This window comes from Podarcis liolepis (genome assembly GCF_965112155.1).
Source record: "Podarcis liolepis genome assembly, chromosome: 4".
NCBI lineage: Eukaryota > Metazoa > Chordata > Lepidosauria > Squamata > Lacertidae > Podarcis > Podarcis liolepis.
Window position 1 is genome coordinate 9,859,594 of NC_139558.1, and position 12,256 is coordinate 9,871,849.

At 45.6% G+C, this 12,256-nt stretch overlaps 1 protein-coding gene across 5 annotated transcripts in view; it reads right to left on the bottom strand.

Moving 5' to 3' along the window:
- Positions 1 to 12,256, bottom strand: part of KLF12 (KLF transcription factor 12) — a 243,502-nt gene that overhangs the window by 95,221 nt on the left and 136,025 nt on the right. For all 5 annotated transcript variants that reach the window (XM_083501312.1, XM_083501311.1, XM_083501309.1 and 2 more), the window contains exon 3: positions 9,818 to 10,349. In XM_083501312.1, the coding sequence (XP_083357438.1) occupies positions 9,818 to 10,349 (532 nt within the window). The remainder of the gene's footprint in view (positions 1 to 9,817; positions 10,350 to 12,256) is intronic.

Below are 12,256 nucleotides of genomic sequence, written 5' to 3' on the forward strand. Positions count from 1 at the left end.
CCGCTATAAAGCGATACCTATTTATCTACTTGCACTTAGGGGTGCTTTCGAACTGCTAGGTGGGTAGGTGCTGGGACCGAACGGCGGGAGCTCACCCCGCTGCAGGGATTCGAACCGCCAACCTTACGATCAGCAAGTCCTAGACACTGAGGTTTTACCCACAGCGCCACCCGCGTCCCTATGCAGCTCTGCTTAGGGAAGTTTTTAATGTTTGATGTTTTATCACATTATTATTATTATTATTATTAAGCTGTTGGCAGCTGTCCAGAGTGGCTGGGGAAACCCAGCCAGGTGGGCAGGGTGTAAATATATTACTATTAGTATTACAACCATAGCTGTCAACGTTTTCCTTTTTTTAAGGGAAATTCCCTTATTCCGAATAGGATTTTCCCTTAAAAAGGGGGAAAGTTGACAGCTATGATTACAACATGTCCCCCACCAAAGTGCTCTCCTTCCTCTAAGACGCCATACACCCCAAGTGCTGCTAAAATGTATTGTTACCGTATTTTTCGCTCTATAGGACGCACCGGACAATAGGACGCACCTTGTTTTAGAGGGGGGAAAACAAGAAAAAAATTCTCTCCCTCTCTGCCCAGCACCCCTTCAGCGAAGCGGCAGGAGGCGCTGCACAGAGAGGGGGAGAATTTCCCCCCTCTTGTTTTCCCCCTCTAAAACAAGGTGCCGTTTAAGGTGCGTTCAGTCGCCTTCAGGCGGCTACCTTGGAAGCCTGGAGAGCGAAAGGGGTCGGTGCCCACTGACCCCTCTCGCTCTCCAGGCTTCAGGTTCCTTTCGACCTGCTCTTTGGGGCTGGCAGGGGGAAGCCCACCACCAGCCCCAAAGAGCAGCTCGGGGAGCAGGGAAAGGCGCGCAGCGGAGAGGCTCCTGCCATAGCCCCCCGTGCACTCTCCAGGCTGGAGAGGTGACACACAGCTATAGAGGCTCCTGCCATAGTCGCGCGTCACCTCTCCAGCTGGGAGAGGGTCGCGGGGGGCTGCTTTAGCCGCACGCGCACTCTCCCGGCTGGAGAGGTGACGCACGGCTATAGAGGCTCCTGCCAAAACCGCCCGTCACCTCTCCAGCTGGGAGAGGGTCGCGGGGGGCTGCTTTAGCCGCGTGCGCACTCTCCCAGCTGGAGAGGTGACGCGCGGCTATAGAGGCTCCTGCCAAAACCGCCCGTCACCTCTCCAGCCGGGAGAGGGTCTCGGGGGGGCTTGTTTAGCTAAAGAAGCCCCCCGCGACCCTCTCCCGGCTGGAGAAGTGGTGTGTGGCTAAAGAGGCTCCTGCCATAGCCGCACGCCACCTCTCTAGCTGGGAGAGGGTCGCGGGGCTATGGCGTCTTCGCTCCATAGGACGCACACACATTTCCCCTTCATTTTTGAAGGGGAAAAAGTGCGTCCTATAGAGCGAAAAATACGGTATATAACGTGTGAAGTCACCAGTACTTTCCAACAAATCAATCTGACTGCCTAGAGAAACAGGTAAATGATAGCAACATATGACTAATCCACCAAGAGGAGACACCACCATACAGCAACTGTTCACCCCTGCTTCTAAAAACAGACTTAAGCAGTATTGCCTCAGATCATCTCATTTTCACCTGGAAAGCTAGGGTACATTTTCCTCACAGTGGGGAATTTTTTTAAAGGTGGGGGGTGCCCTTTCAAAATAAAAGATCCCAATGATCTTTATTGTCTTTATCAACGACTTGGATGATGGACTCAAGGGCATCCTGATCAAATTTGCAGATGACACCAAACTGGGAGGGGTGGCTAACACCCCAGAGGACAGGATCACACTTCAAAACGACCTTGACAGATTAGAGAACTGGGCCAAAACAAACAAGATGAACTTTAACAGGGAGAAATGTAAAGTATTGCACTTGGGCAAAAAAAATGAGAGGCACAAATACAAGATGGGTGACACCTGGCTTGAGAGCAGTACATGTGAAAAGGATCTAGGAGTCTTGGTTGACCACAAACTTGACACGAGCCAACAGTGTGACACGGCAGCTAAAAAAGCCAATGCAATTCTGGGCTGCATCAATAGGAGTATAGCATCTAGATCAAGGGAAGTAATAATGCCACTGTATTCTGCTCTGGTCAGACCTCACCTGGAGTACTGTGTCCAGTTCTGGGCACCACAGTTCAAGAAGGACACTGACAAACTGGAACGTGTCCAGAGGAGGGCAACCAAAATGGTCAAAGGCCTGGAAACGATGCCTTATGAGGAACGGCCAAGGGAGCTGGGCATGTTTAGCCTGGAGAAGAGGAGGTTAAGGGGTGATATGATAGCCATGTTCAAATATATAAAATGATGTCATATAGAGGAGGGAGAAAGGTTGTTTCCTGCTGCTCCAGAGAGGCGGACACGGAACAATGGATCCAAACTACAAGAAAGAAGATTCCACCTAAACATTAGGAAGAACTTCCTGACAGTAAGAGCTGTTTGACAGTGGAATTTGCTGCCAAGGAGTGTGTTGGAGTCTCCTTCTTTGGAGGTCTTTAAGCAGAGGCTTGACAACCATATGTCAGGAGTGTTCTGATGGTGTTTCCTGCTTGGCAGGGGGTTGGACTCGATGGCCCTTGTGGTCTATTCCAACTCTATGATTCTATGATCTTACATGTTTATGTATGAGGCCAAATCTGTTAACAATGCAATTCATGCTAAAGAATTCAGCAACAGGCCAGGGCTTTATAAGGAAAGCCATTATCAGGATTACATCACTGAAACTTGAAATCCTGGAGATCTTGAATGTCAACATTTTTATGACTACTACTGTACCAGATATCCTGAATTATAATGAATCCAAGGCAGCTTAATGCTTAATACATCTTTGTGGACATCCCTCGCAGCTACCAAAGATGATTAATTCCCATAAACTGGGTTGGTATTATAGAACGGAAGCAAATCTCAGTCTATATTTGGAATAAACTCCCACACTCAAGGTGGGCGTGACTGCATTTCTCAGGATGTAAATTTACTCTGAAGCAAAAGCATTAAAAAAATAAAGTCATACCAAGCAGTGAAAACCAAAAGAGAACGGGTGGAGGGTTGTTTTTAAAGCTCTGTGAGAACACTTGTTTTTCTTTATGCCTGGAAATACAGTCTGTTGGGGGTGAAGTATTGCCATATGATGGGAAATAACCAAATTATTGAGTGTAGTAATAATAAAAGTAATAATAATACTTAATATTTACTTTTCCTAAATTGCTGGTTCCCAAGGTTTTTTGATACCTGGAAAGTAGTCTTTTTTCTGGATTAAAACTGGAGGCATGCTGCGCGCGCGCTCTCTCTCTCCCTCTCTCTCCCTCTCTCTCCCTCTCTCTCTCTCTCTCACACACACACACACACCCTCAGCTAACATTGCTTGCAATGTTCTTTGCTGCCAGACAGAACCATACTTTCTGGGCAATGGTGATACTTCTAGAATTCTTCTGTGACTGCCGGCAGCATCTGAGAATGCTGGCTTCCTCTGGCTAGCTGTTTTCTCTGCCCATTTATTGTCAGGAAAAGGGGATTAATGCTGTGCTAGGCCTCTCAAACCTGAGCAGATCTGATCCGGGTTTGCAGGCAGTGTTTAAACCACAGTTTTCTAGTTTGGATGTCACAGCACACTGTGGTTTAACAAATCAGAAAGCTTTTACTAAAGCCAGGCTGGGAAAACCCAGCCAGATGGGTAGTGTATTAATAATAATAATACAGTGGTACCTCTGGATTGATGCTTTTGAATTATGCTGCTGGAGGAGACTCTTGAGAGTCCCATGGACTGCAAGAAGATCAAACGCATCCATTCTTAAGGAAATTAGCCCTGAGTGCTCACTGGAAGGACAGATCGTGAAGCTGAGGCTCCAGTACTTTGGCCACCTCATGAGAAGAGAAGACTCCCTGGGAAAGACCCTGATGCTGGGAAAGATGGAGGGCACAAGGAGAAGGGGACGACAGAGGACGAGATGGTTGGACAGTGTTCTTGAAGCTACAAACATGAGTCTGACCAAACTGCGGGAGACAGTGGAAGACAGGAGTGCCTGGCGTGCTCTGGTCCATGGGGTCACGAAGAGTTGGACACGACTAAACGACTAAACAACACCACCACCTCTGGATGCGAACAGGATCTGTTCCGGAGCCCCGTTACCATCCTGAGCAGAATGCAACCTGTGTCTGCGCGTGCCACGATTCGCCACTTCTGCGCATGTGCGTGACGTTATTTTGAGCGTCTGTGCATGCATGAGCGGTGGAATCCGGAAGTAACCCATTCCGTTACTTCCGGGTCACTGCAGAGCGCAACCCGAAAATGCTCAAACTGAAGCTACTTTAACCCGAGGTATGACTGTAATAATAAGAATGTGAGAGGAGGAGGGAAGGGGAGAAGAGTGTTTTCTGGAGTTGATAAATTATAATGCCACTGGTGTAGCAGAAAATAATAGTCTACCAGTATCTCAACAACAGGATTTTGGAATAAACCATATAGTTCCTGGAGAATGAAAGCATCATCCCGCCGTTGGGCAGAGAAGTGATGCAGGGGGGAAAAGTACAAAATTAAATGTACTGCTTAGCATTTCAAACAAATACAGGGAGACGTAATATAGTCCAAATGAAGCCCAGTGAGGTTAGACATTGTGCAGAGGTTTAGTTAATGTACACAGAGCAGCTGTGCGAATGTGCGTTTTGCGGAAAACATGTAACTTCTCCTAGGCCTCATAATAAAATACTCTCAATGCAGGGCAGATATACAAGGCCTCCTCACCCCAACGCCCAAGCCGCTTTCCACTAAAGGCCATTACAAATGGTTTGCGCTCTTGGAAAAATGCTCTGAGAACACCAATCAACTTTTAAATCAAAAACAGCTTGCTTTCTGATAGGGGCAGCAAAACTGGTCGATTTATTCCATAAAACTTTATGTACACAGCAGCAGCATCCATGAACTTAATGATCATAATATAGAGTCTACAGGGTAATTTTTATTGCAATTTATAGCAAGATTACACATACTCCACAGTTTTTCAGGCTTTATTGAGATTTTATGGGACTATGCGGTTTAAGCAGTTAACTGTGTGCTCTTGTGCGATGGGAGAAGGTGGGGTTAGCTCCTATACATGCGTTTCGTTGCTAATCTACCATAGGCTATTAATTACTCTGTCCAATCAAAGTCATTATTTATAGTAATTTCACGAGCAAAATAATTTGCCAGGGGCAGGCAGGATTAATAGAGGCTATGGACATCTGCAGAAACCTACCTACGTATAACTCAGATACACATCTATGACGATGGTGTGTTGTTGTTTTTCCACAGCAAAAACGTTAGACCTTTTTCATTTTAAATTGAACACTGTAGAACTCACACCCCATTTACAGGAAATCGAATTCTCAAGAGTGTTAAGACCTAAATCACATCAAGTATCTAATATATAACTGATTCACCATCCAACATAAAACAAAGCCGGGGGAAAGAAAAGCAATTACAGATTTGAACAACAGCAGGACATAGCTTTTTCTGAGCCCAGGTTTCTAGACAAGACACTTCTACATATCTAAAAGTGACCTTGACTCCTCCATTCTTGCACCCAACCAAACTACCATTAACTTCAGCCCACAAAGCTGGACCTTAAATCACACTTTCCTCAGCAGTCCACCTTTCTAAACATTCTATGACATCACACCATTTCACCCAATAGGTGCCAAAGGCTTCACTGTTGCTACAACATCCCTTAATGAAACGTAACACTGATTTTTTAAAAAAATAAAAAAATCTACTGTAAATATCGTTAAAAGAGCTGCCTCTTTATATACTGCTAGGGACAACAAAGTATGTTATGTTCTGCTAGTATCTCAAGTCTTTATTCTGGGTGGGGACATCTATCTTCTCTACAGGGCTGGATTTAGGTTTGATGAGGCCCTAAGCTACTGAAGGTAATGGGGCCCTTTATATGTCCAGCTGTCCTTTGTCAACAACAAATTGTCACTGTTTTTTGTGTTGAATATATGCTATATGGTAATTTATGGACCTAATAGGTATCTAAAGCCATTTGTACATAACAAAATATGTATTTTATCAAAGTAATCGTTGAACTGAAATACAATTAAGAAGAAGCATATTAATAGTGAAATAATTATTAAGCTCTAACTGAAAATGATTTTTTATTCATAACAAACTAGCAGGCGGGCCCATTAATTACATCATAGGAGCCTACACAACACAAAATAAGTATAAAATAAGTGACATTCACCCTGCTTTACAAAGCTCATGACTATTTGGTTTCCCCCTGTGAATAAACAGGCTAACTATCAAAAAGTGTTTTCCTGGAATGATTTCTTATTTCTGTTATGCAAAAGCAAGGCCATGCAGCCAGGAGGAATCTCACATACAGAACCAGACAAGGGAATGGTGAAAAGAAATTTTTGTGGCGTCTCTTCTGCTCAGACAATACAGCAATAAGGAAAAAAAAGTTACCCTGGAAAAAAATCTGGCCCAGATAAAACCGTATATGAACATGCTGATTTTATGGAGCACTGGTTTGCTGGATAAAGTCTCTCACCTGCCATCTTCCCTGAGGTGTAGCCCTCCTAATTTCAAGTAGGATCTAAATAGCGGAATGGTGTAGGCAGGGCCAGTCACACAGGTCTTTCTCACCAGAGCATCTTTGTCCTTTGGTCTTTTAAGTAACTATTCTCTTTAATTAGCTAAAGAAATCTCCTTAAAATCCATTTCTTCTGAAATCAAATGCAATTCAAGTTGTGGATGGAACAGTATCAAGCTGTACTAGCTTAGGATCACTTGGCTGATAATAAATTAATAAACGGCGTTTCCGTGCGCTGCTCTGGTTCGCCAGCAGCGGCTTAGTCATGCTGGCCACATGACCCGGAAGCTGTACGCCGGCTCCCTCGGCCAATAAAGCGAGATGAGCGCCGCAACCCCAGAGTCGGTCACGACTGGACCTAATGGTCAGGGATCCCTTTACCTTTATGTCTAATAAACTGTTTTGTTATCACATCCTTAAAGCTCGCTGAGACCAGAGCCAAATCCAGTGTGAGATTTTCCTCTTAGTTTGAGCAGATGTTTGGTGCAACCAGCACGCAGAATACTAGATGGGTTCCACTGCTATAGGAACCATTTCGCTATGCCGCAGCGTGAACACAACCGTCATCCCTATCCAAACCTGGAGTTAGCTATTGCTAACTCTCAATCCTTGAGCTTGCACGTGGTGCTGGATATAGTGGGAATTGTAGTGCAAGCCTGCAAAACTCCTGACCAGACACATTGAATGCAACCCTCCAAGTCACATATAGTGTTGCACTAAGGGCTTGATAAATCTCCCAGTTTTGCAGCTGCCTGGGATTCCAAAAAGGGGGGGGGGAGGTGTTGTCAAGAAGCCAGCAGTTCACAATACATGGCTAGGAGAGTGTGTTTGTCTATCATGGGTGGTCCTCTATCACAGGTGGGGATGGCCACCAAAGTGAAAAGCTTAAAAGGAGGATTAGGCAAATTCCTGGAAGGGTGAGGCGATGAATGGCCACAAGCCACAATGGCTCTGTTCTACCTTCCCTGTCAGAGGGAGTGTACCGTATTTTTCGCACCATAGGACGCACTTTTTCCCTCCTAAAAAGCAAGGGAAAATGTGTGTGCGTCCTATGGAGTGAATGCAGGGGGGGAGGCAGGCGGGAAAAGCCCCCAAGAGCCGCACACAAGCTCCGTGCGCTCTTGCGGGCTTTTCCACAGGAGGGAGAAGGGACTGACTGGCCGCATCAGTCCCTTCTCCCATCTCCCAGGAAAGCCAGGAGAAGCCGTGCAGCCCTTTTAAAGTGCGCGCGGCTTCTGCCGGTTTTGCGGGAGGTGGGGGAATTCCTCCACCTCCCAGAAAAGCCAGGAAAGCCCTGCGCAGCGTCTCCCGGCAAGGAGAGGCTGCGCGAGGCTAAAGGGGAAGGCAAAACAGCGAGCGGGATCCATCCCGCTCGCTGCCTTGCCTTCTTCCATAGCTGCGCGCAACCCCTCCGCAAGGAGAGGCTGCATGGGGCCCGGCAAGGAGAGGCTGCATGGGGCTAAAGGGGAAGCCAAAACTTGGCTTGCTCTATAGCTGCGCGCAACCCCTCCGGCAGGGAGAGGTTGTGCGCACCCTGTACGCTGCTCTTTGGTGCTGGGGGGGGATTTTTTTTCTTGATTTCCCCCCCTAAAAACTGGGTGCGCCCTATGGTCCGGTGCGCCCTATGGTGCGAAAAATACGGTATATGCATCTGAATATCAGTTACAGGGAATCACAAGTGATGAGAGTGCTCTTGCTTTCAGGTCCTGCTGGTGCGTTTCCCATGGGAATATCTGGTTGGCCGCTATGAGAATAAGGTGTTGGAATGGCTAGACTGATCCAGCAAGGGTCTTCTTATGTTCTAGAGCAGGGGCACCCAACTTCCAAGGGTCTGTAATCTACTCATAGTATTAAAAAAAACTGGCAGTGATCTACTCATTGTCAGAGTTGTTGAGCTTTTTAAGGAAGTTGTTGAGCTTTGGGGGGGGGGCATTTTGGTGGGGTCCAAAGATCAACCAGGGACACCCCACAATGGACCAGTAGATTGCAATCAACCTGTTGGACAGCCCTGTTCTAGAGCATCCAGAGGCGCAACAATGCCTGGCTCGCTGACTCCATCATTGCCAGCATCACATTCTTAAAGCTCCAGGAGGCTTAGTTTGGTGAGAACTGAATATACACTTCCAGAGTTAACACTGGAATACGCTAGAGGGCTGTGAAAAGATTGTGTCCCCGACATTTTATACTTGTCTACCCATGTACTGTCTGAAACAAAAGGGGCACATTGGTTGCCAGATGTGAAATAGATTGGGTATCATTTCCAGCTCTCCTACCCCACTATTGACTCTATATTACTGGTGACTTCCTCAGGGAGGGAGGAAAGCACAAGATGACTGGCTGTGACATCTTCCATTTCACGAACAAATTGGGACTATTCACACACACACAAATGCACCCTACTTGTATGAATAGAGGAGCGGGGAAGAAGATCACTGCCACTGACGTTTGCAGGACACAGCGAAAGTTGTTGAAGTTTTTTGGCTTACTTGCCAAACTTCTGCCTCCCGATAACGTTTGAGAAAATCCAGACATATGGAAGCCCAAACTAATCCCACCCCCAACATCCACAAGCCACCAACTCTTTACCACCCGTGTCCACATATTTGGTGCAACATCAGAAAGAGGAGCTTATATATGGTACAGCTGTACACATGTAGTAGGCAGTCTGATCAGGAAGCCTGTATTATCCAGATTAATAATCTGGTGGCCAGCCTATGTCCCTTTCTGGCATTCTGCTAAATACACAGACACTGAGGGAGCAATCCTGTGGCATGATCTGCTGGGATGAGTGGGGTTAGGATCCAGCAGATCTTCGGTTGAGCTGGATGGTTCCCAGCACAATGGTAGAATTTAATTTGGAGTCTCCCCACTACTGTATTTTAATATTTGGTTGGAAGCTGCCCAGAGTGGCTGGGGAAGCCCTGCCAGATGGGTGGGGTATAAATAATTTATTATTATTATTATTATTATTATTATTATTATTATTATTATTAGCAGTTGTCCTGTAGACACTCTATCATGCTAGCCCTCTGGCTTAATATGTGATATTTTCCCATACTTCTCCAGTTAACAAGTGTTTGTCTCCAGTTTTACATTTCCACATGCAAGATAGGAAGGAAAAGCTCCCGTAGGCTTGCAAAACGACTGGGTGTTCTAATAGTAGCATCAGCTAGTCTGGGCTTCACCCTTCTTAAAATCCAAGTACATTTCACGCCTGGGGTGAGTGGGGATGTGCACCGTACCTTTGACATGACTTCTCCCGTCCTCCAGTAGCGGTACTACGATAGTGTTGTTCACATTCCCTGGTGATCTCACCGCTGTGTAGACCACGGGTACCGACTGCACCACGACTGGGATGCGATGTACGTGACTCATTTTGTTGGTCTGTAGGTTCATGGGGCTGGACGGGGGTACTGGGTGGATTATGTGCAAAAACTGCTGCCCTCCAACACCTGATGCCACGAGCGGTCCTGGCGTTAATACTGACGGTGCAGAAGACGCTGAAGAGACGGACGTTATTACTGTGGGTGATGAAGCTGGCCGACTAGAGGATGTTGAAGTGGAAGAAGGAGACGATGCCGAGGCGGTGATGGACACAGGCGAAGACGAAGCAGCGATGGGGGATGACCGGGCCTTGTTTATCGACAAGTCCACTGGCTCAGTTTGCGTTTGGAAATGGTCTGTGGACAAGGAGTCTTCTTCTGGTTCTGCCTTCATGCTGTTCAGCAAAAGGGGTACAGCTTCCATATCTGGGTAACTGTGAGAGTTTGGAGACTGTGGAAGGAAGGAAAGGGAAACAGGCCATTACCATCTAGGAGCCAAAAAACAACAACACTCGGATGATAACAGTGTGTATGTTTATTTTAAGCATCATCATTGAAATGAAGGGCAAGCAGGCAAGGAAAGGGCGGCTGCTTCAAAGAGGCCCAACGTCAGGTCCTGATAAAGGGTTCACTGGGGATCATGTCAGTCACTGCCTCTTTTTATTTTTTATTTTCAGCTTTTCTATTAAGGAGGTGCACTAGTGGCACTCTGAAATGAACATAAGGCCATGGGAAGCTGCCTTAGACTGAGTCAAATCATTGATTCATCCAGCTCTACATTGGCTGGCAAAAGCTTTCCAGAGTTTCAGGCAGGGAACACTTGCAGCCCTCCCTGGGGAATCAACAGAGACCCTCTGAGTACTCAACAAGAGACTACAGCTACCCACCACTCTCATTTTCCCAGAATGCTTCTGAGCTGGGCTGAGTACCATTCTCTTGCTGCTCTAGTAAAAATGTTTTCTTCCGCTGGATCTGCCTTCATGCTGTCTGGGTATGAAGGTTAACTATAGAAGTTACACCCCCCCCAAAAAAATGGGGTGCCTGTATTCACTGACGCTGTCTCTGTTTACAAGGAGGGTACCACAGTGGTGATGGGGAGGGAACAGATGAAATATTTAATAATAATAATAATAATAATAATAATAATAATAATAATAATAATTTACACCCCGCCCATCTGGCTGGGTTTCCCCAGCCAATCTGGGCGGCTTCCAACAAAGATGAAAAATACATTAAAACATCAGTCATTAAAAACTTCCCTAAACAGGGCTGCCTTCAGATGTCTTCTAAACGTCAGATAGTTGTTTACCTAAAGCCCCTTCAGACTGACTTTTGTTGTAATTGTACTGGTTACCTTATTTGTTTAGTGAATAATAGTGCTTTATAGATTGTAATTGTTTTACTGATGATTTGATAATTATTCTATGATCTGTATTGTATTTGTGATGTTTTATTACACTCCATTAAGTTATTGCTGTGTATTGTTTATAAGCTGCTTTGCGATTCATTTGAATGAAAAGGAGCATAGAAATATCATAAATCAGCCCTGTTTGCAAGTCGAAAACTGTTGCATTTCCATCTCTGAACTAGGTGAGCTCCATCTCACATTTTCCACGGGTGGCGCATGGGCACATCAGCCCTTAGCTTGTCACTAGTTTATTTCTCCACTCTGCTTGTTCTTCATTATAATAGAATCTCATTACAGCACAATGTCATTATCCAAACATTACCAGAAAGTTCTGAGGAACAATCATTCATGTGAATTAATAATATTTGAATATTTTAAATTAATTAAGCCATTGTGAACATCTTTGTCAACAACTCTTTTTTTTACAGAGAAGTCTCAGAACATCAGCAGAGATGTTTTCTTGTACCACCTTGCTGCAGATGTGAGCTGTTTTTAAGGTGAAGCTGTTTCTGTTGCTGCATTGCTAACACCCAACTCATATTTACTCAGAAGTCTCTTGTATCCTTCCTTACCCCCTATTTAAACAGTTGATTCATTTCACTTTTACCCATATCTGTACATCATGTTCCAAGCTGAATCACATCCTCATATTCAGTGGGAGGTCAGACTCCCTTCTCAACATTGCAGATGGTGAACGTCAACTCTAGTTGCAAGTGTTTCTGCAAGTTTGTAAGGCGTTCTGGGAGGAATTTGGGGCCAGATTTTCAGGAGCGATAAGCACATTAAGGCTGAAATCACAGCCCACATAAACCTCAAAGGTTTAGATTCTCTCCATAACCCAAGCCTACACAAAGCTCTAGAGATGATGTGAAGATAAACATGAGCTAGACTTTGAACCCCCAGCATTGTTGCCAAACATGAAATGAACAGAGCTGCCCCCAGTTGCAAAT